The sequence below is a fragment of the Oncorhynchus gorbuscha genome, linkage group LG19 (genome assembly GCF_021184085.1).
Source record: "Oncorhynchus gorbuscha isolate QuinsamMale2020 ecotype Even-year linkage group LG19, OgorEven_v1.0, whole genome shotgun sequence".
NCBI classification, from domain to species: domain Eukaryota; kingdom Metazoa; phylum Chordata; class Actinopteri; order Salmoniformes; family Salmonidae; genus Oncorhynchus; species Oncorhynchus gorbuscha.
In genome coordinates, this window is record NC_060191.1 from 46965306 (window position 1) to 46986540 (window position 21235).

A 21235-nucleotide genomic window follows, 5' to 3' on the forward strand; every position below is an offset into this window, starting at 1 on the left:
TCTCTCTCTCTCTCTCTCTCTCTCGTTCTCTCTCTCTCTCTCTCTCTCTCGTTCTCTCTGTCTCTCTCTCTCTCTCTCTCTCTCTCTCTCTCTCTCTCTCTCTCTCTCTCAGGTGGAGATCTAGAAGAAGCTGAGAGCACTTCAGTAAAGATAGTGACGTCTCCATACATCATTGACATGTCTAAGACTAAGGAATACTTCACACCTGGAGGAAAGTTCTCTATCCTGGTACAGTGTGGTCATTTCTGCACTCAAAGACAAACATTAACACCACAAAGTAAAATATAATTGTATTCATTAAGGACATCATATTGAGATTAGCAAATCCCTTTTCCAAATGAGACGTACAATAGTTATCAGTGTCATCAATTGTATTTGCTTTACCATTTAGAGTATGACTGTATCTGCAGTCATAGTCTACTGGGCATATGCTGCATGTTTCCTTCTCAGGCCACCATCACCCACCCAGATGGATCCCCAGCCCCTGACCTCCGTATGAGGGCTTCAGTTTCAGTGACCTCTGTAGAAGGCACACAATCTGTGAAGATGGAGGGATCCGGTAACTCTAAGGGTGAGGCTGTTCTCGCCTTCGAAGTGCCCAAACTGGCCACGTCTATGGACATTAAGGTACAGGACAGACGCAGAGAACTTTCAATCAACACTCTATTTCCCATGTAGTTTGACAAGCATAATATGTCTCTAAGCTCTATGTGGTCAGCAGAAAGGTAGTGCACTAAATAGGGAATATAGTGTCGTTTGAGACACAGTCACTATTTGATGTGATGTCATATTGACGATCTGTTCCTCTCTCCAGATGTTTGCTGAGGGAGCGGAGGAGGAGGTAATAGTGGGTGATGCCAAAATGACAGTGTCAGCAGTCCAGTCTGAGGGGAACAGCTACCTGAGTGTAGAGATAGAACATGTCACCCTGGAGCCTGGAGGAACCATGATGGTCACTCTCAGAGACATCACCCCTCCAGGCACCCCACGACCAGCCTACATCTACTATATGGTAACATACTGGAGTATCAGTCCATTCTAATAATGGATGGAGATGACCATTTACCACTTCTGCAACATACTTTATCTGTGCATAGCTTCAAGTTTCCAGACATTGCAGTAGACTGGGGTTGTCATAACTGTAGTTTGTCTGTAACCAACATGAATATAAGCACTTTGGGGGTTGAGAAATGAACCATTTCAATATCTGTAGTTAAGAGTAATAATGTGTTATTTCCTCTGTTTCCATTCTTTCAGGTTCTGAGTAAGGGCAGAGTGGTCCAGATGAACAGGGTCCAGAGGACTGAGCTGACCACCTTCAGTCTGCCCTACAGTCTTGACCTGGTCCCCTCCTTCAGACTGGTGGCCTACTACTTCACACAGGCACCAGAGAAGACTACCATAGTTGCTGACTCTGTATGGGCGGATGCCAAAGATATCTGCAAAGGACAGGTTCTGTAGTTGCTGCTTGTTTCTCTGCTTCTACTCTTTGTTTTATTATTATTATTCATATTTAGGGGTAGATCAGCTTTAATATTGGAGATAGATTGTAGTTTCCATCAATGTAATTGTCTGCATCATTTCCAATCCCCCATATATTTTTTTTGTAAATATAAATATACATACATATACACACACACACATATATATATATATATATATATATATACATTTATTTTTCAAATATATTTCCTGTTATTATTTTCCGCTGACTTACCAAGTTAAACAAAGGTTAAATAAAATTGAAATAAAAATGATTTTCCACTAACCTTTCCACTCTTCCCGTAATTGGAGTAAACTAATGAACAAGAACACTTAGGCTTCTACTTCCAGCTTATACACACTATATATATTTTACGGACACCATCTATTTTACAATAGTTATATTTTGTTTGTTTTTAGTCCTGCCTTCCTCAATCCTCAACCTTTCCCATCTATTGCTGATGTCCATCCAGTTTGATTTATATTTGCCATATATTTTTAACTGTGCTGTTTCACATTTCTGAACCTATATACATTTTACAGACACAGTATATTTTACTTTTGTTATCTTGTTGTTATTAGTCCCACCCTTCAGATCCATTCAACCCCTCCCATTCATCTCTTAACACCATCCATATTACATTTATATTTGCTATATATTATTCAACTGTGCTGTGATGCTTCACACAAGTACTGAACCTTTCTATTCTCATAGCTTCAACAGATTGTAAATTAAAGGTAAACATTTGTGCTAAAAGTATTATTATATTATTGATTGATTGACTATGACTTTTCAAATCACCCAGTATTGCTATCTGTAGCTTAATTCCAGCTAAATGCTGCAATTCTTCATCCATTCTACTTCTACTCTTACTACAATTAGACAATTTAAACAATTTTACTGAGTTACAGTTCACATAAGGAAATCACTCAATTGAAATAAATTCATTAGGCCCTAATCTATGGATTTCACATGACTGGGTAGGGGTGCAGCCGTGGGTGGGTCTGGGAGCCAGGCCCAGCCATCCAGAATGATTTTTCTCTCCACAAAAGGGCTTTATTACAGACATAATACTCCTCAGTTTCATCAGCTGTCCGGGTGGCTGGTCTCAGTTGATCCCGCAGGTGAAGAAGTCAGATGTAGAGGTCCTGGGCTGGGGTGGTTGCAAGCGGTCTGCATTTGTGAGGCCGGTTGGACATACTGCCAAATTCTCTAAAATTATGTTGGAGAAATTAACATTCAAATCTCTGGCAAAAGCTCTGGTGGACATTCCTGCATCCAACATCCCAATTGCACGCTCCCTCAAAACTTGAGACATCTGTGGCATTGTGTTGTGTGACAAAACTGCACATTTTACAGTGGTCTTTTATTGTCCCCAGCACAAGGTGCACCTGTGTAATGATCATGCTGTTTAATCAGCTTCTTGATATGCCACACCTGTTAGGTGGATGGATTGTCTTGTTGAAGGAGAAATGCTCACTAACATGGATGTAAACAAATGTGTGCTTAAAATATGAAGGAAATAAGCTTTTTGTACATTTGGAACATTTCTGGGATCTTAGCACATGAAACATGGGACCAGCACTTTACACGCTGCATTATATTTTTGTTCAGTATAGATTTGCATGGAGGCATATTGTGATATCTTTGGTGTTGTGTTTTCAGATTGAGATCCTTCCATTTAAAGAGCATAAACCAGCTGAGTTGTTGACTGTGGTGGTCCGTACAGACCAAGGAGACAAGGTAGCTCTGGCTGCTGTAGATACAGCTGTTTACATCCTCAACAAGAACAACAAACTCACTCCTGAGAAGGTACAGTGTCTCTGTCTTACCAGGTTTCATGAATATATAATAATATAATAATATATGCCATTTAGCAGACGCTTTTATCCAAAGCGACTTGCAGTGATGTGTGCAAACATTCTACGTATGGGTGGTCCCGGGGATCGAACCCACTACCCTGGCGTTACATATACATACAGTCCATTTGAAGTCGGAAGTTTACATACACTTAGGTTGGAGTCATTAAAACCCGCTTTTAAACCACTCCACAAATTTCTTGTTAACAAACTATAATTTTGGCAAGTCGTTTAGGACATGTACTTTGTGCATGACACAAGTCATTTTTCCAACAATTGTTTACAGACAGATTATTTCACTTATAATTCATTCACTGTATCACAATACCTTCAAACTCAGTGACATCATGGGAAAATCTAAAGAAATCAGCCAAAGACCTCGGAAAAAAAATCTGGCTCATCCTTAGGAGCAATTTCCAAACGCCTGAAGGTACCACGTTCCTCTGTACAAACGATAGTACCCACGTATAAACACCATGGGACCACGCAGCCGTCATACCGCTCAGGAAGGAGACGCGTTCTGTCTGAACGTACTTTGGTGCGAAAAGTGCAAATCAATCCCCAAACAACAACAAAGGACCTTGTGAAGATGCTGGAGGAAACAGGTACAACAGTATCTATATCCACAGTAAAACGAGTCCTATATCAACATAACCTGAAAGACCGCTCAGCAAGGAAGAAGCCACTGCTCCAAAACCGCCATAAAAAGCCAGACTATGGTTTGCAACTGCACATGGGGACAAAGATTGTACTTTTTGGAGAAATGTCCTCTGGTCTGTTGAAACCAAAATAGAACCGTTTGGCCGTCCATAATGACCATCATTATGTTTGGAGGAAAAAGGGGGGAGGCTTGCAAGGTGAAGAACACCATCCCAACCGTTAAGCACGGGGGTGGCAGCATCATGTTGTGGAGGGACTTTGCTGCAGGAGGGTCTGGTGCACTTCACAAAATAGATGTCATCATGAGGAGGGAAAATTATGTGAATATATTGAAGCAACATCTCAAGACATCAGTCAGGAAGTTAAAGCTTGGTCGCAAATGGGTCTTCCAAATGGACAATGAACCCAAGCATACTTCCAAAGTTGTGACGAAATGGCTTAAGGACAACAAAGTCAAAGTTTTGGAGTGGCCATTGCAAAGCCCTGACCTCAATCCTATAGAAAATTGGTGGGCAGAACTGAAAAAGTGTGTGTGAGCAAGGAGCCCTACAAACCTGACTCAGTTACACCAGCTCTCTCAGGGGGAATGGGCCAAAATTCACCCAACTTATTGTGGGAAGCTTGTGGAAGGCTACCCGAAACGTTTGACCCAAGTTAAACATTTAAAGGCAATTCTACGATATATTAATTGAGTGTATGTATACTTATGACCCACTGAGAATGTGATGAAGGAAATAAAAGCTGAAATAAATAATTCTCTCTACTATTATTCGGACATTTCACATTCTTAAAATAAAGTGGTGATCCTAACTGACCTAAGACAGGGAATTTTTACTAGGATTAAATGTCAGGAATAGTGAAAAACTGAGTTTAAATGTATATGAGTTAGACTGTGAGTTAGACTGATGAGTTTCAGAATACATTTTCTGGCTATTTTGAGTCCGCAATCGAACCCACAAATGCTGATGCTCCAGCTACTCAACTAGTCTAAAGAAGGCCAGTTTTATTGCTTCTTTAATCAGAACAACAGTTTTTAGCTGTGTTAACATAATTGCAAAAGGGTTTTCTAATGATCAATTAGCCTTTTAAAATGATAAACTTGGATTAGCTAACACAACGTGCCATTGGAACACAGGAGTGATGGTTGCTGATAATGGGCCTCTGTACGCCTATGTAGATGTTCTATAAAACATCTGCCATTTCCAGCTACAATAGTCATTTACAACATTAACAATGTCTACACTGTATTTCTGATCAATTTGATGTTATTTTAATGGACAAAAAACGTGTTTTTCTTTCAAAAACAAAACATTTCTAAGTGACCCCAAACTTTTGAACGGCAGTGTATGTATCCCCTGTATGTACAACACAGTATGTACTGTATTTATATGTATCTACTGTATGTACAACACAGTATGTACTGTTATATGTATCTACTGCATGTACAGGACAGTATGTACTGTATTTATATGTATCTACTGTATGTACATGACAGTATGTACTGTATTTATATGTATCTACTGTATGTACATGACAGTAGGTACTGTATTGATATGATTCTACTGTATGTACATGACAGTATGTACTGTTATATGTATCTACTGCATGTACATGACAGTATGTACTGTAATATGTATCTACTGCGTGTACAGGACAGTATGTACTGTATTGATATGATTCTACTGTATGTACAGGACAGTATGTACTGTAATATGTATCTACTGCATGTACAGGACAGTATGTACTGTTATATGTATCTACTACATGTACAGGACAGTAGGTATTTGTCTACCAGGGAGAATGGGATATCCAAAAGACAAATCTCTGTTGTTCATGCAGTAAATGGACCAATAAAGTAATCTTCTTCTTTAGATGTTTGCCTACATGAACTCCTATGACCTGGCGTGTTCTATGGGAGGGGGCAGGAACTCCCAGTCTGTGTTACAGGACGCTGGGCTCGCCTTTATAACCAACTGTGGAGATACAGAGGGTCACGTGAGAAAGGGTATGGTTTACATTGACATTTAACTCGTTATAATACTGAATGAATAGCACATGTTCCTGATTGGTAAAAGCACACCACAGCAGCTGTGTTCGTTGATGGAGTTTATTTCACCCAATATTGTAAAATGATTTTTCTTTTGTCCTCTAATAACCAGATTACTCCTGTAACGACAAAAGTAAAAGACGGAAGAGAGCCCTGAACCATCACCAGGCTTTCTCTGACATCAGTAGGTGTAGCAGTAGCCTCTCCTATTCTCCCTCCATCTTCTGAGCATGCTGCTTTCACTCTTATGGTGTATCGGGTGTTATTAGTTACAGAATATGGAGAGTGCTCCATAGGATACGTTTCAATAATCCTTTCATTTACAAATGTTCAGATATGTTTCAGAAAAAGTCTTCCTTAGCATATTACATTTATTAGCTAGACATCATTTATTAGCTAGACATCATTTATTAGCTAGACATCATTTATTAGCTAGACATAATTTATTAGCTAGACATCATTTATTAGCTAGACATCATTTATTAGCTAGACATCATTTATTAGCTAGACATCATTTATTAGCTAGACATCATTTATTAGCTAGACATCATTTATTAGCTAGACATCATTTATTAGCTAGACATCATTTATTAGCTAGACATCATTTATTAGCTAGACATCATTTATTAGCGAGACACATTGTTCTTATCTGCAGTCAACAGGTACCAGGAGCCAGTGGAGAAGAGGTGTTGTCACGATGGGGCCAGGTTTAACAGCCTGGGTCTGTCCTGTGAGAGTCGTCATTCTAAAACCATCCACAGGTCTGCTCCGTGTCGCACTGCCTTCCTCAAGTGCTGCAGAGATGCCACCATGCTGAGGAGAAACATCACAAAGATAAAAAACACATACAGCCTGGCTAAAAGTACAGTATTGTATTATATTATCATATTAGTAGTTGGAATGTCAATAGCATCTCAGAAGTATCTCACAAGCTAAAGATTATTGTGGTGCATTTAAGGCACGAGGGGGTGTGGTATATGCCCGACGCAACATGGATACAGCCCTTAGTCATGGTATATTGGCCATATACCACAAACCTCAGAGTGCCTTATTGCTATTATAAACTGGTTACCAATATAAATCAATATTTTGTCATACCCAGTGTATACGGTCTGATATACCACGACTTAAGCCAATCAGCATTCAGGGTTCGAACCACCCAGTGTCTAACCACTAATATAGAACTTCTTAGATTAGTCAATACTTTTGTCTTTTTTCAGATGAGTTGTACTACAGTATATGCACATATTTTGTATTGATTGAGCTGAAATGTGTCCTCTTCCCTGTTCTCCTATTTAGCGTCGGATGATATTGGTGAGGAAGAAGAGGCCATAGATGAGGTGTCTGTCCACCTCCGCTCCTATTTCCCTCAGACCTGGATGTGGGGCATCGTTGATGTGGGGCCCTCTGGTCTCGTAAGGTAACATGGTAACTTGCAACATCTACATCACCAATCATCAATTATACCCTATTCCCTATATAGTGCACTGCCGGCCCTGGTCTAAAGTAGTGCCCTATATAGGGAATAGGGTGCCATTTGGGACATAGGCCAGGACAGTCATGACTGGGACCAGGAGTTTTCCCTGACCATGTGAACAAGTATATTAGGAATGACATCATGTTGTATGTTATTATTTTCAGACACAGTGTTGCTGTCCCTGACTCCATCACTACCTGGGAGGTTCAAGCAGTGGGGATCTCTAAAACAAAAGGCAGGTCACCTCTTCCATCTAACCTAAGACCATTACACAAGCCTAGTCCTAAATATATTGGTGCTCTTGCAAACTCATTTTAGCTGTCATTGTCAAGCCAACCATGACAACGAGTGACAAAAAGATGGCATGATAGCACAAACAGACTTTCAGAGGACAGTCATCAAGTGGTTAATGTTAGTGTTGATTCTCCCTTCAGGGTTTTGTATAGCAGAGCCCAAGCCTCTGGTGGTGTTTCAGGACTTCTTTGTATCTCTCAGACTTCCCTATTCTGTGAAGAGAAATGAACAGCTACAGATGAAAGCTGTGGTGTTCAACTACAGAACCGACTGTATGGAGGTAACTAGAGTCCAAAATGCCTCCAACAGCCATTTATACAAATAAACTGCAGTTGCAGACATTTTTATCTGCAGATTCCTTTGACAGACAATTTTACTATACTTCCATCTACTACCATGTGTATGTGTTTCTGTCTGTGAAGGTGACAGTGGAGCTGGCGTGGGTGGAGGGTCTGTGCAGTGCAGGGGGAGACAAGGGGACAAGCAGGTGGTCACAGTACCAGGTAACTCTGCTGTCCCGGTCTACTTCACCGTGGTTCCTCTGGTCATAGGAAACATCCCTATCCATGTGGACGCCTACACTAAGACGGCCCGCGACCAGGTCAAGAAGGACCTCAAAGTCACGGTATGAACACGACACTTGTATCACCTCTCTCCCTCTAATATACAGTAGTGCTTCAGTATGTCTCTATGATACATGTGTACGTTAGGCTACATGTGGTTCTCACTTCTTTATTGTGCTGGACACCACTGTTTTTCTCCCATTATTATACAAAAGTTACAGTACAGATGTAGAATCTTAATTTGATTACCCTGTTGCACGATTGCAATGCAGGACATTTAAAACGGGTAGTATATTATAGGTTTAAAAAGGCTATCCACTTTGACATTTCTGACTTGATTTTCCCTTACAAAAACAGTTGCAACCCCTACAAAAAAGGCCATTAATCATAATTCACATATTAATTCACATTTCCTGTTGCTGCAGGATAATCTTCCTGCTGTAGCAATCTGGCTCAAATTAAGATCCAACATGTGTATGTGTCTGTATAAACAATGAACGCTCACATTTTGTTCTGTTATACAGGGGGAAGGGGAACTGGTCTCAATACAACAAGAATACAACATTGACGGGAAAGGTAATGTTGTCTTTCTAAACACGTGAAACCTGTGGTAAAAGTGACATTTATGCAAACAAGCCTCATCAGACCATTGAGTTAAAACAGTCTCTCCATTTCTTATCTATGTCACACAGCTGCCAAGTCAATCGAGCTTGAAATTCCACCTCCTCCTAATGCTGTCCCTGGGCTGGAATCTGACACCTACATCAGTGTCAAAGGAAAGGAGGGTCGATAAATACTGTAGTCAGACTTTCTGCTAGTGTGGAACTTATACTGTGTTGGGTCTGTAGTACTGTATGTATTTACAATGGCAGTTTTTACATTTTGGTCCATGAGATATTATTTCAGACTACGACTTTTCCCTGACCAATCTCCAGGGCTAGTTTACTGCTATAACAGGGAAACCTCTCCCATCACGCCCATGTAGGTGGTGTGATGGGAGAGTCAGTGGAGAACTGTCTAAACCTGGATGGAGTGGACCAGCTCATCTCCCTTCCCAAGGGGTGTGCGGAGCAGACCATGGTCACCATGTCTCCAGCCATCCACGCCATGAGATACCTGGACGCTACTGGACAGTGGGTCGACCTGAAGGCTGAACGCAGAGATGAAGCCCAAGCCATGATACAGGCTGGTGAGGGGACACTGGGAGAATTTAAGTTAGTCCCCTTTGAGACATCTACCCTTGTGGGAATCAAATGGTTGAAATGAATTAATTCTTTCTCTTTCCAAGGATACGGCAGAATCCTGACCTTCAAGAAGACAGATGGATCCTATGGAGCTTTCCTGTCAACCCCAAGCAGTGTTTGGTTGACAGCCTTTATAGCCAAGGAGTTGTCCCAGTGCAGGGACGTGATTTCAGTGGAGGACTCCTACATCCAACAGTCTATTTCCTACCTGGTGTCTAAACAGCTGTCCAGTGGAGCCTTCACTGACCCTAACCCACTCTATGACCGCACCATGCAGGAAAGAATGCTTTATTCATCCATTCAAGACGGAAATATGATTTATGCTGTACCCTACCCCTCAGAAATACACATTAGGTTGGAGAGGCTGGGGGCAGCCACACTGTGCCGCCAGTTGAGCAGTTTAGGGGTTAAGTGTTTTTCTCAAGGGCACAACAGCAAGAGATTTTGTCTTTCTAGGATGTGTCACTGTCAACCATCTAGCAGTCGACTCAAATATCGTCCAAAGTTATTTCTGCCCGGGCTGGGTAGCAATCGCGCCCCTATAACCTCTAAGTAGGGGCTACCGAGTGGCGCAGTGTTCTAAGGCACTGCATCTCAGTGCTAGAGGCGTCACTACAGACCCTGGTTAGATTCTAGGCCGTATCACAACCGGCCATGATTGGGAGACACATAGGGTGGCACACAATTGGCCCAGTGTCGTCCGGGTTAGGGTTTGGCCGGGCTAGGCCGTAATTGTAAATAAGAATGTATTCTTAACTGAGTTGCCAAGTTAAATAAAGGTTAAAAAAAAAAGTATAATAAAGCATGACCCAAATGTTCTTTATGTCCGGACTATGCAGGTACCATACAATACAATATGATGTCTTTACCTGTCTGCTATCTCTCCATTCCCCCAGGGTGGAGTGGGAGGGTTTGAGGGAGAGGTGTCTCTGACAGCGTTTGTTCTGATAGCCATGAACCACGCTGTGGCACTGTACCCTGAAGGAAAAGGCTCAGAAATGGTAATACATCGATTCAACTAAGTCACGGCCATAACCTTTACATCGCCTAAATTATCATCGCTGACTTACTAAAAGTTGTGTAGTTATTATCCCGAAGGGACAAGTTGGTTTTGCAACAATATGATCCAGAATAAAGCAACATGCCTTTTTGGGTCTGTTGTGATAATGTTTAACGAATGCATTTGTTGTTTCTAATGCTAAATGTATCCACCATTTCCTGTGTTAGAGGCAGGCTATGGAGCAGGCTAAGGCCTACCTGGAGTCGAAGCTGGACTCCCTTCAGAGGCCCTTCTCTGTTGTCATCACCTCCTACGCCCTCTCTCTAACCTCCCCTGGCGGAGACAGTGCCTCCATGGCTCAGACCAGACTCAGGGCCTTGGCACACAGGGACAATGGTCAGTACCTTGTTACTTTACTAGTCATCTAGGGCTACGGGTTGCCTAGTTGTCTAATTCCTTCAGAAGTTGTCTATATCAGAAAGGTTCTATTCATCTAAAGTGTGTTTGTACTGTTTTAACTCATTCCTTTGGACTTCAACCTGATTTGATTACTAGCGCCTGTAAAGTATTACAGGTAGTGGCTGGATAAAAAGTCAGGATAAGGTCTTCTTGGTAGACATCGATTCCCTGGTCTGCATGATAATTGAGGGAAGGTAGACATACACAATGACAACATTTAAACAGCAGAGGGAGCCATATTATTGATTATGTCTCCCCTGCAATGTTATATGGCTAAGGACATACTGTAGCTGCTAAACATACTGTATATCTCCCCTGCAGAAGCAGATACATGTCACTGGGAGGCCAGTGATGCTCTGAGGCTGAGCGGGGAGACGAGGGCCAATCAGGTGCCCCAGGCCCAGGCCATCTCCGTGGAGACCACAGCTTACGCCCTGCTCCAGACAGTGGCGGAGGGAGACATGGCGTACGCGACGTGCATCGCCCGCTGGCTCACTGAGCAGAGACAGTATGGAGGAGGGTTCCGCTCTACACAGGTAGGTACTGGAGGTCAAGACACCAGTAGACAGACAGGTAGGTACTGTAGGTCAAGCCACCAGTAGACAGACAGGTAGGTATTATAGGTCAAGCCACCAGTAGACAGACAGGTAGGTACTGTAGGACAAGCCACCAGTAGACAGACAGGTAGGTATTATAGGTCAAGCCACCAGTAGACAGACAGGTAGGTACTGTAGGACAAGCCACCAGTAGACAGACAGGTAGGTACTGTAGGACAAGCCACCAGTAGACAGACAGGTAGGTACTGTAGGACAAGCCACCAGTAGACAGACAGGTAGGTACTGTAGGACAAGCCACCAATAGACAGACAGGTAGGTACTGTAGGTCAAGCCACCAGTAGACAGACAGGTAGGTACTGTAGGTCAAGCCACCAGTAGACAGACAGGTAGGTACTGTAGGACAAGCCACCAGTAGACAGACAGGTAGGTATTATAGGTCAAGCCACCAGTAGACAGACAGGTAGGTACTGTAGGACAAGCCACCAGTAGACAGACAGGTAGGTACTGTAGGTCAAGCCACCAGTAGACAGACAGGTAGGTACTGTAGGACAATCCACCAGTAGATAGACAGGTAGGTACTGTAGGACAATCCACCAGTAGATAGACAGGTAGGTACTGTAGGACAAGTCACCAGTAGACAGACAGGTAGGTACTGTAGGACAAGTCACCAGTAGACAGACAGGTAGGTACTGTAGGACAAGCCACCAGTAGACAGACAGGTAGGTACTGTAGCATTATGATCAGGAGCTCGGAGTTATCACTGACCACTTGACTTGACCTCGAGAAAATCCTGGGCCTAGTTATATACTTTTCTCTCCCTCTTTCTCTCTCATCCCTTTTATTTATTTTTCTGTCCCGTAACCCCTCTCTCCTTCTCCTTTATCCCCTCTCTCATTCTCCTTTGTCCCCTCTCTCCTTCTCCTTTATCCCCTCCCTCCTTCTCCTTTGTCCCTCCCTCCTCCTCCTTTGTCCCCTCTCTCTTTCTCCTTTGTCCCCTCTCTCCTTCTCCTTTGTCCCCTCTCTCGTACTCCTTTGTCCCCTCTCTCCTTCTCCTTTGTCCCCTCTCTCCTTCTCCTTTGTCCCTCTCTCCTTCTCCTTTTTCCCTCTCTCCTTCTCCTTTGTCCCCTCTCTCCTTCTCCTTTGTCCCTCTCTCCTTCTCCTTTGTCCCCTCTCTCCTTCTCCTTTGTCCCTCTCTCCTTCTCATTTGTCCCTCTCTCCTTCTCCTTTGTCCCTCTCTCCCTCTCCTTTGTCCCCTCTCTCCTTCTCCTTTGTCCCTCCCTCCAACAGGATACAGTTGTAGCTCTTGAGGCTCTAGCTAAGTACAGTATCAAGGACAATGATGTTCAGGACTTGGACCTGAATGTTGAGATGTGTTACCAAAACGGCAGCAAGCAGAGAGTTCATCTTACGAAGCGTAATGCCCTGACCCTATCTGCCTTCCAGGTGAGATTGAGTTTAGAATTCAAGCAGTGCTCTGATTTAACTTTCTCAAATTCTGTTTTACTGTTCTACTAATCTCTGTGTTGTATGGTTTGTCTTGGCAGGTGAACCAAGGAAGCCAGATCACTATTAACACAGAGGGTAAGGGAAATGGGACCTTATCAGTAAGTAAATTCAGTAAATAGATTTAAAAGTAAATGATGATGATTCTAACATTGTAAGACTGTCTGAATCTCAACGCATGTGTCCACAGTGTTTGTTTTATGTCATCAGGTGGTCCAGACCTACAGAACTCTGGAGAGCATGGACTGTGGTTTCTACAGTCTCAATGTCTCAGTGGAGGGAGAGGTTAAGTACAGAAGTAAGTTTCAGTCAGAATGCATCTATAAACACTAAACACAATTGCTGGAGTGCTGCTTGAAAACATTATTTTTTTTATTTTTTTTTCAATGTAAAATGACAGAAAAAGCGGACGATGGTCCTGAGCTAGACGACTATTATAACTATGAGTCTGACGGGGTTGGGAACTCTAGTGATGAGCCAATGAGCAGGATGGAATGGTTTGACCTGCGCACACGCAGGAAGAGACACACACCACAGGAGGAGGAGAGGGAGAAGTCCCTAGTCTACACTGTGTGTGTGGGGTGAGTACAGGTGTCTGTCTGCCTGTCTGCATGCATGCATGCATGCATGCAGGCATACATGCATGCATGCATAGGGTGGGATGAGTGGATATATGGTTCTCTCTCTCCTCGCTTCTCCTACAGACTGACCAGTGGTAATTCTACAGGCATGGTCATCGTGGACATCTCCCTTCTCAGTGGACTCAAACCTAACATGCAGGATCTGGAGGAGGTACAGTAGGCCTACATGTAATGTTGATTTACATTTTTGCCATCCAGCAGACGCTCTTATACACAGTCAGTGCATTCAACTATGGGCTCGATTCAATCTGTAGTGCTGAAGTTCCACCATACAGCACAATTGAAATTTGAAGGCAATGTTTCCGCGTTCGTAGAGACTGCATTCACGGTAAATGCTGCATATGCAAGAAAACTGAAATCCGTTTTTACCTCATTTTTACCAGCATGTCACCTGTGCAATTAGAGGCAAACAAATTCTAGACCACCTTTACTCCACACACAGAGATGCATACAAAGCTCTCCCTCGCCCCCCCTTTGGCAAATCTGACCATAACTCTATCCTCCTGATTCCTGCTTACAAGCAAAAACTCAAACAGGAAGTAACAGTGATGCGCTTAATACGGAAGTGGTCACATGAAACGGATGCTAACGGACTGTTTCACTAGCACAGACTGGAATATTTTCCAGGATTCATCCGATGTCATTGAGGAGTTTATCACATTAATAAGTGCATCGACAATGACCGTACATACATACCCCAACCAGAAGCCATGGATTACAGGCAACATCTGCATGAGCTAAAGGCTAGAGCTGCCACTTTCAAGGAGCGGGACACTAATCCGGACACTTATAATAACTACCGTTACGCCCTCAGGCAAAGCATCAATACAGGACCAAGATCAAATCCTACTTTATCGGCTCTGATGGTCAGCGGATGTGGCAGAGCTTGCAACCTATCATGGATTACAAAGGGAAACACAGTGGTGAGCTATCCAGTGACGCGAGCCTACCAGACGAGCTAAACACATGCTATGCTCGCTTCGAGGCTAGCAACACTGATTCATGCTGTTCCTGACACCATGGGTGATCACACTCTTGTGAGTGTGATGTGAGTAAGACCTTTAAGCAAGCTAATATTCAAAAGGCCGCAGGGCCAGATGGATTACCAGGACGCATACTCAGAGCATGCGCAAGTGTCTTCACTGAATTGTTCAACCTCTCCCTGACCCAGTCTATAATACCTACATGTTTCAAGTAGACCACCATATGCCCAAGAATGCCAAGGTAACCTGTCTAAATGACTATCACACTGTAGCACTCACTAGGTAGCACTCACCTGTAGCCATGAAATGCTTTGAAAGGCTGGTCATGGCTCACATCATCACCATCATCCCAGACACCCTGGACCCACTCTAATTCACATACCGCCCCAACAGATCCACAGATGACGCAATCTGTATTGCACTCCACATTGTCCTTTTCCACCTGAACAAAGGAACATAAGAATGCTGTTCATTGACTACAGCTCAGCGTTCAACACCATAGTGCCCTCCAAACTCATCACTAAGCTAAGGACCCTGTGACTGAACACCTTCCTCTGCAACTGGATCCTGGACTTCCTGACGGGCCGACCCCCAACTGGCCCTCAACATGGCGGCCCCTCAGGGGTATGTGCTTAGACCCCTCCTGTAGTCCCTGTTCACCCACGACTGGCTGTGTATGACTCCAACACCATCATTAAGTTTGGTAGGCCTGATCATCAATGACGATGAGACAGCCTATAGGGCAGAGGTAGTGCGTATGGCCCAGTACATCACTGGGGTCGAGCTCCCTGCCATCCAGGACCTCTATACCAGGCGGTGTCAGAGGAAGGCCCTAAAGATTGTCAGACTCCAGCCACCGGTGTCATAGACTGTCCTCTTTGATTACTCATTGTTTATTTATTCATTGTGTTATTATTTTTCTATTATTTCACTCCAAAAAATCTACATTGTTGGGAAGGACCCGTAGGTTAGCATTTCACTGTTAGTCTACACCTGTTGTTTACAAAGCGTGTGACAAATACGATTTGATATGTCGGCTTAATTGAAAATTACCTTTAAATTTCAAGCTGTAGTGCGGATCTAAAGCGCTACAGATTGAATCGAGCCCAAAGTTTAGTAGGAAAAACAACCACTTATCACAGTTATTACATGTAATCCCTTTGAAATATCTGAGATCAGCAGAATCAGTTCCAGGAAGAGAACACATTTTAGCGATTCACATTGACATGTTGTCAAACTATATAATGATGTCTTTTTCGATTTCTCTCCTCTAGAATGTAAAGGGTACTGAGAAATACATTGACCATTATGACATCGCCCCAAATAAAGTGTTCCTCTACTTCGCTGAGGTAAGACCTTTTGTATCCAAAGCCACGACATCAATCAGCTATGACTACTGAACAACTCCTATAGTGATTCGCAAAAGAGTTCTCCTGTTCCCGCCAAGGTTGTCCTCTCTATCCTCGGAGGCTGTATTGTCACTATGTATTCCAGATCACAGAGGAACCACAGTGTGTAGCGTTCCGGGCCAAACAGATCAGTCCAATGGGCCTGGTGCAGCCCGCTGCTGCTGTGGTCTTTGACTACTACAACCCAGGTATACCACCATGTTTAGTTTAGGGTATATTAAGACAATGGTTGCAATGTATCTGGAAGGTCCATGGGGCTGGTGCAGCCTGGTGAAGCTTTAGGCCCTGGTCAAATGTAGTGCACAATAAAGAGAATAGGATGCCGTAATGGACAGAGCCATCGTCTGAGTGACTAATGCTGAACTATGTCCCGACAGAGAGGAGATGCACTGTGTTCTACAGCTCACCCCAGAAGAGCAACATGATCTCCAAGATCTGTCAGGACAATATGTGCTCCTGTGCAGAGGGTATGTGCACTCGTTCCAGCTAGTATTTTGATAGTGCCTGAACTATTGTGTATCTAGTTTTTATTTGCTTTGTCTCAGGTGGCTGCCCAAAGAAGAAAGTCACGTACAGTAAAGCCATGGAGAAAGAGACTCGCAGGAGCTTTGCTTGTTTCTCTCCAATTGTAAATTATGGTGAGTTTATACCTGGAACCCAAATACTCTCTTCTTTCTAATGTGCTGTAGTTGGTACTAACACCCCTTCATGTTGTCCTTCTGACAGTGTACGTCGTCACGTTTGTCAACTCATCCGATGATGGAGTTTTTCAACATTACACCACATTACTGACCAAAATCCTACAGACAGGTGAGTGTTCTACAATATTACAGTTTGCATCCCAAAAGGCAGTCTATTTCTTATGATGCACTACTTTGGATGGGTCCTGGTCAAAAGTAGTGCACTATATAGGGAAAAGAGTGCCATTTGGTACTTGAACATTCTCTTGAAGTATAATTTCCTTGACATTCTTGTGCTGGTTCTCTGCTATGCCAGGTAAAGACGTGATGCAGACTGGAGCAGTGAGAGACATGATCAAGCGTAAAGCCTGTGATGAGTTTGACATGAAGACTGACAGGAACTACCTGATCATGGGTAGAGATGGGACCATCTCTGACACCACTGACCACAGTGGGAAGTAAGTGATGGGATGTGTCCCAAATGGTACCCTATTCCCTATATAGTGCACTACTTTTAACCAGGGTTCATAGGGCTCTGGTCAAAAGTAGTGCTACATGTTATAAAATAATCATAATTAGGTGGGTGTTATATGTACAAGTGTGTATTGGAAATTCATTTTTTGCATCTCTCAACTCCCCCTGAGACACATTTGGAGAGTGGGGTCACAGCCAGGGTCAAAAGTAGTGCGCCATGTATGGAATAGGGTTCCATTTGGGACATTAGTCTTCCTTTTCAATTAACTATACAGTATGTGTCAATATTTTGTAAGACAACATTGATATAATACATGGAATCATCAGGTAAAAAAAGACAGCATAGAGGATATTTATTACAATATTGTTGAATTGAGATACTGTAAAGGTTTATCCCTACTTGGGCCCTAGATTGTGATTTCTTCATTGGGAAATGTACACTACATGTACAGTGTAGAATGGGAGACTATTCCAGTGCAGTTTGAGTGAGAGACTCCAATGCTGTCCACCCTAGTCCTGTATTACTAAATGTTGTCCAACCCAGGCCTGTATTACTAAATGTTGTCCACCCCAGGCCTGTATTACTAAATGTTGTCCACCCCAGGCCTGTATTACTAAACGTTGTCCACCCCAGGCCTGTATTACTAAATGTTGTCCACCCCAGGCCTGTATTACTAAATGTTGTCCACCCCAGGCCTGTATTACTAAACGTTGTCCACCCCAGGCCTGTATTACTAAATGTTGTCCAGGCCTGGATAACTAAATGTTGTCCACCCCAGGCCTGTATTACTAAATGCTGTCCACCCCAGGCCTGTATTACTAAATGCTGTCCTCCGTAGGCCTGTATTACTAAATGTTGTCCTCCGTAGGCCTGTATTACTAAATGTTGTCCACCCCAGGCCTGTATAACTAAATGTTGTCCACCCCAGGCCTGTATAACTAAATGTTGTCCACCCCAGGCCTGTATAAGTAAATGTTGCCCACCCCAGGCCTGTATAAGTAAATGTTGTCCACCCCAGGCCTGTATAAGTAAATGTTGTCCACAACAGGCCTGTATAACTAAATGCTGTCTTCCGTAGGCCTGTCTATGTCCTGGATAATGAGATGTGGTTGGAGGAGATTCCAGAGGAGAGGAAGTGTAAAGCTACTAAGAACCGTAAAGCCTGTAACATGCTCAAGGACTTCATGAAACAGTACGAGGTCAACCAGTGTTCAATATAACCCTTGGTTGCCTTCAGTGAACATCCAGATATAAATATATTATATAGAACAGACATGTTTGGCTGTCATTGAGAATAGGGAAATATGTTGGCTCTATGCAACACATTTCTATCAGAAACGTTCCAGAAAGTTGTGGCTCCTGAACATCACGTGACCCAGGATGACTGTCCTGGACAACAGAGAGAGACTGTGACACAGAGAATGATATATGTTTAGTATGAATAGAGGAAAGCAGAAAGCACACTCAGTATCTCCATAAACCATGTGCTTTTATTACCAGTGCATATTCACAAAGAAGATTGAGTGACATATTTTTGAAACACAAAGAGATGATGTGTCTAATACTCCTTAATAAAAACAACCTGTGATAAGACTGTGTAGCCAGTTTGGCATGACGTCAGAGAGGTTGTAGGGACTCTATTTTGGCACCAAGGGTGCTGTGTTGTTACAGTGGTGACCACCAGGGGGAGTGAGAGCGCTATAGCTCATCTAATGCTAATGAAACCCTCAGGACAATAGTGTTATTAAAGAAATGCTATGAACTGTAATAACCAGGCAATGAAACATTGTAACTCTAGTCCTTCAACACACACTGAAGCTGTTGATACATTCACACTGTGGCTTCTGAAAACAAACTATATAAACGGTAAACCTCTTAAACACAGTGTTTAAGACTGAAACCCAGAAGTTAGTCAAATATCTAATGTAGTTTTGCATGTTCAATAACACTAAGTAATATAATCATTGGTATTGGTTTTCAATATGTACTCCAACTTGTCACAATTCAAAACCCACTTCTATGTATTTTTTGGCAAATCAAATCTTTCAAATTCTAAATCTTCACTGTTTGTTCTACTAATCTCCACAAAGTGGCTAAGGGTTTTTACTATATATGGAGACAAATGACAAAGGCGTGAATTTCTAAAAAATAAAACACATCAAATTAGAAAAATAATTTGTAAATGCTGAACTAGTGTATAAAATAAAATAAAATAAATTAGCAATTCCATGTTTGAATTTTTTTCCTTTTTAAAAACAACAGATAAAGTTTATAATAATTCTGCTGCTCACATATGCAATAATCATGACACATCTCTTCTCCAGCTGAACAGCTGCCGTACATAGAAACGCTGGAATGCCAGACTGCTGTTCTCGCAATAACCAAAAGATATGTGTTTTAAAATGAAAGCACAGATAAAGCTGCATAATGATCTATTGTACACAGTTATGCATACACAGTTATGCATACACAGTTCATACAGCAAATCAATGCACAGATGGTGATGACTTTTTATATGCGAAATGGCTATAAGTTAAGTCAGTTTGCTCTTAGATACAACTGAAAGAGAAATTATGTTTCAAAAGCTTTTGCTTTGCGTCGCTGGTTGGTTTCACTGTAAGCACATTGTTCGTTGCACTTAGACCATGGCGAAGAAACAGTTTATAAACGCCACTTATGTCGTCACGTCGGAGTTAATAACAAGGTAAAGATAAAACTTCATGCATTGGGATGAGCTCCTTCACAACATGGCTCAATTATTATACACATACTTCAACCCATCACTGATCTGGTCTCCTAATATCAGTTACACTATATACACACTTCATATCTCCTTCATACCTCCTCGTAGTTTCACATCAATGACTGAACAAAGAGGTAAATACACTACAGAAATAGGCTTGCATCCCAAATGGCATAGGGCACTACTTTTGACCAGAGCCCAATGGGCCCAGGTCAAAAGTAGTGAACTACACAAAGAATAGGGTGCCATTTCATACTCAGTAAAGTCCATAACACAGCACAAGGAGGAGTCAACGGGGGTTCTATTGTTACTTCATGATGTTGGGAGGTTCAGAGACTAACTGGATGACGTGGATCTGATCAGATATGCAAATCAAAGGGACAGCTATGGGAAAGATCATTGCACCTGTATATTATGTATAGTACATTGGTTTGTGTCGTTGCTCAGTGCTAACACGTGCACTGACCTGGGGGCAAAAATACATACATTAGATCAAATACTTTCCAATACTTCAAGTGCTGCACTTGATTTGGTTTGCCTGAACCAATGGAACAGTCCCAAACTCAAATAAACAGGTAAATCAAGCACATCCCAAACACTTAAAATACTTTCAAGTATTTGTCTTGTTTTTGGACCCAGGTCGGGCTGTGGTTGGTTTGTCTGTCCGGCCCAGATCTGGGGTACATCCCAAATGGAAACCTATTCCTTATATAGTGCACTACTTTTGACCAGAGCCCTATGGGTTTCTGTTAAGAAGTAGTGCACTATGAAGGGAATAGGGAGCCATTTGGGACGCACGTGGGAGTGGTAGGCCTGCAACAGACCGTCCCTAAAGCAATGGTTCTACCTACTGCAGGTAGCGGTAAACCTTGAAGCAGTGGTTGCCAGAGTCAGCCACAGCCACGTGTCCATCAGAGGTCAGAGACAGGCCCTGTGGACCATAGAGAGGGTCTGCTGTGGTGTTGATGTAGGACAGGAACGACCCAGAACTATCAAACACCTGCAGGACAATACAAAAACAAGGTCAGGGTCAGCTGTACTCATAATAAGTTACATTACTTATGATCATATTATTTTTGATCTAACTCGAAAGAGTAAATCAAATATAATGACTAATGCTGCTTGTTAATCTTGCCATCAAGATCATCATTAACTGAC

The 21235-nt window shown here is 42.6% G+C and overlaps 2 protein-coding genes across 4 annotated transcripts in view; one reads left to right on the plus strand and one right to left on the minus strand.

The window, feature by feature from the left end:
• LOC124006156 (complement C4-A-like) overlaps positions 1–18927 on the plus strand; it is a 23677-nt gene extending 4750 nt beyond the window's left edge. Inside the window, 32 exon segments of the mRNA XM_046315970.1 lie at positions 113–228; positions 451–627; positions 815–1012; positions 1258–1452; positions 3149–3295; positions 5875–6007; positions 6162–6233; positions 6705–6911; positions 7349–7469; positions 7691–7761; positions 7961–8100; positions 8243–8293; positions 8296–8445; positions 8908–8959; positions 9076–9159; positions 9369–9572; positions 9672–9904; positions 10524–10628; positions 10855–11023; positions 11408–11622; positions 12931–13086; positions 13188–13247; positions 13357–13444; positions 13547–13727; positions 13851–13938; positions 16045–16119; positions 16265–16367; positions 16557–16646; positions 16725–16817; positions 16906–16989; positions 17176–17317; positions 18413–18927. Coding sequence (XP_046171926.1) covers positions 113–228; positions 451–627; positions 815–1012; positions 1258–1452; positions 3149–3295; positions 5875–6007; positions 6162–6233; positions 6705–6911; positions 7349–7469; positions 7691–7761; positions 7961–8100; positions 8243–8293; positions 8296–8445; positions 8908–8959; positions 9076–9159; positions 9369–9572; positions 9672–9904; positions 10524–10628; positions 10855–11023; positions 11408–11622; positions 12931–13086; positions 13188–13247; positions 13357–13444; positions 13547–13727; positions 13851–13938; positions 16045–16119; positions 16265–16367; positions 16557–16646; positions 16725–16817; positions 16906–16989; positions 17176–17317; positions 18413–18554 — 4142 coding nt within the window. The 3' untranslated portion in view covers positions 18555–18927.
• A 3-nt stretch (positions 18928–18930) lies between these two features.
• The window catches only part of LOC124006157 (tripartite motif-containing protein 3-like), a 40797-nt gene continuing 38492 nt past the window's right edge, over positions 18931–21235 (minus strand). For all 3 annotated transcript variants that reach the window (XM_046315971.1, XM_046315972.1, XM_046315973.1), the window contains one exon: positions 18931–21077. In XM_046315971.1, the coding sequence (XP_046171927.1) occupies positions 20925–21077 (153 nt within the window). In that variant the 3' untranslated portion in view covers positions 18931–20924. The remainder of the gene's footprint in view (positions 21078–21235) is intronic.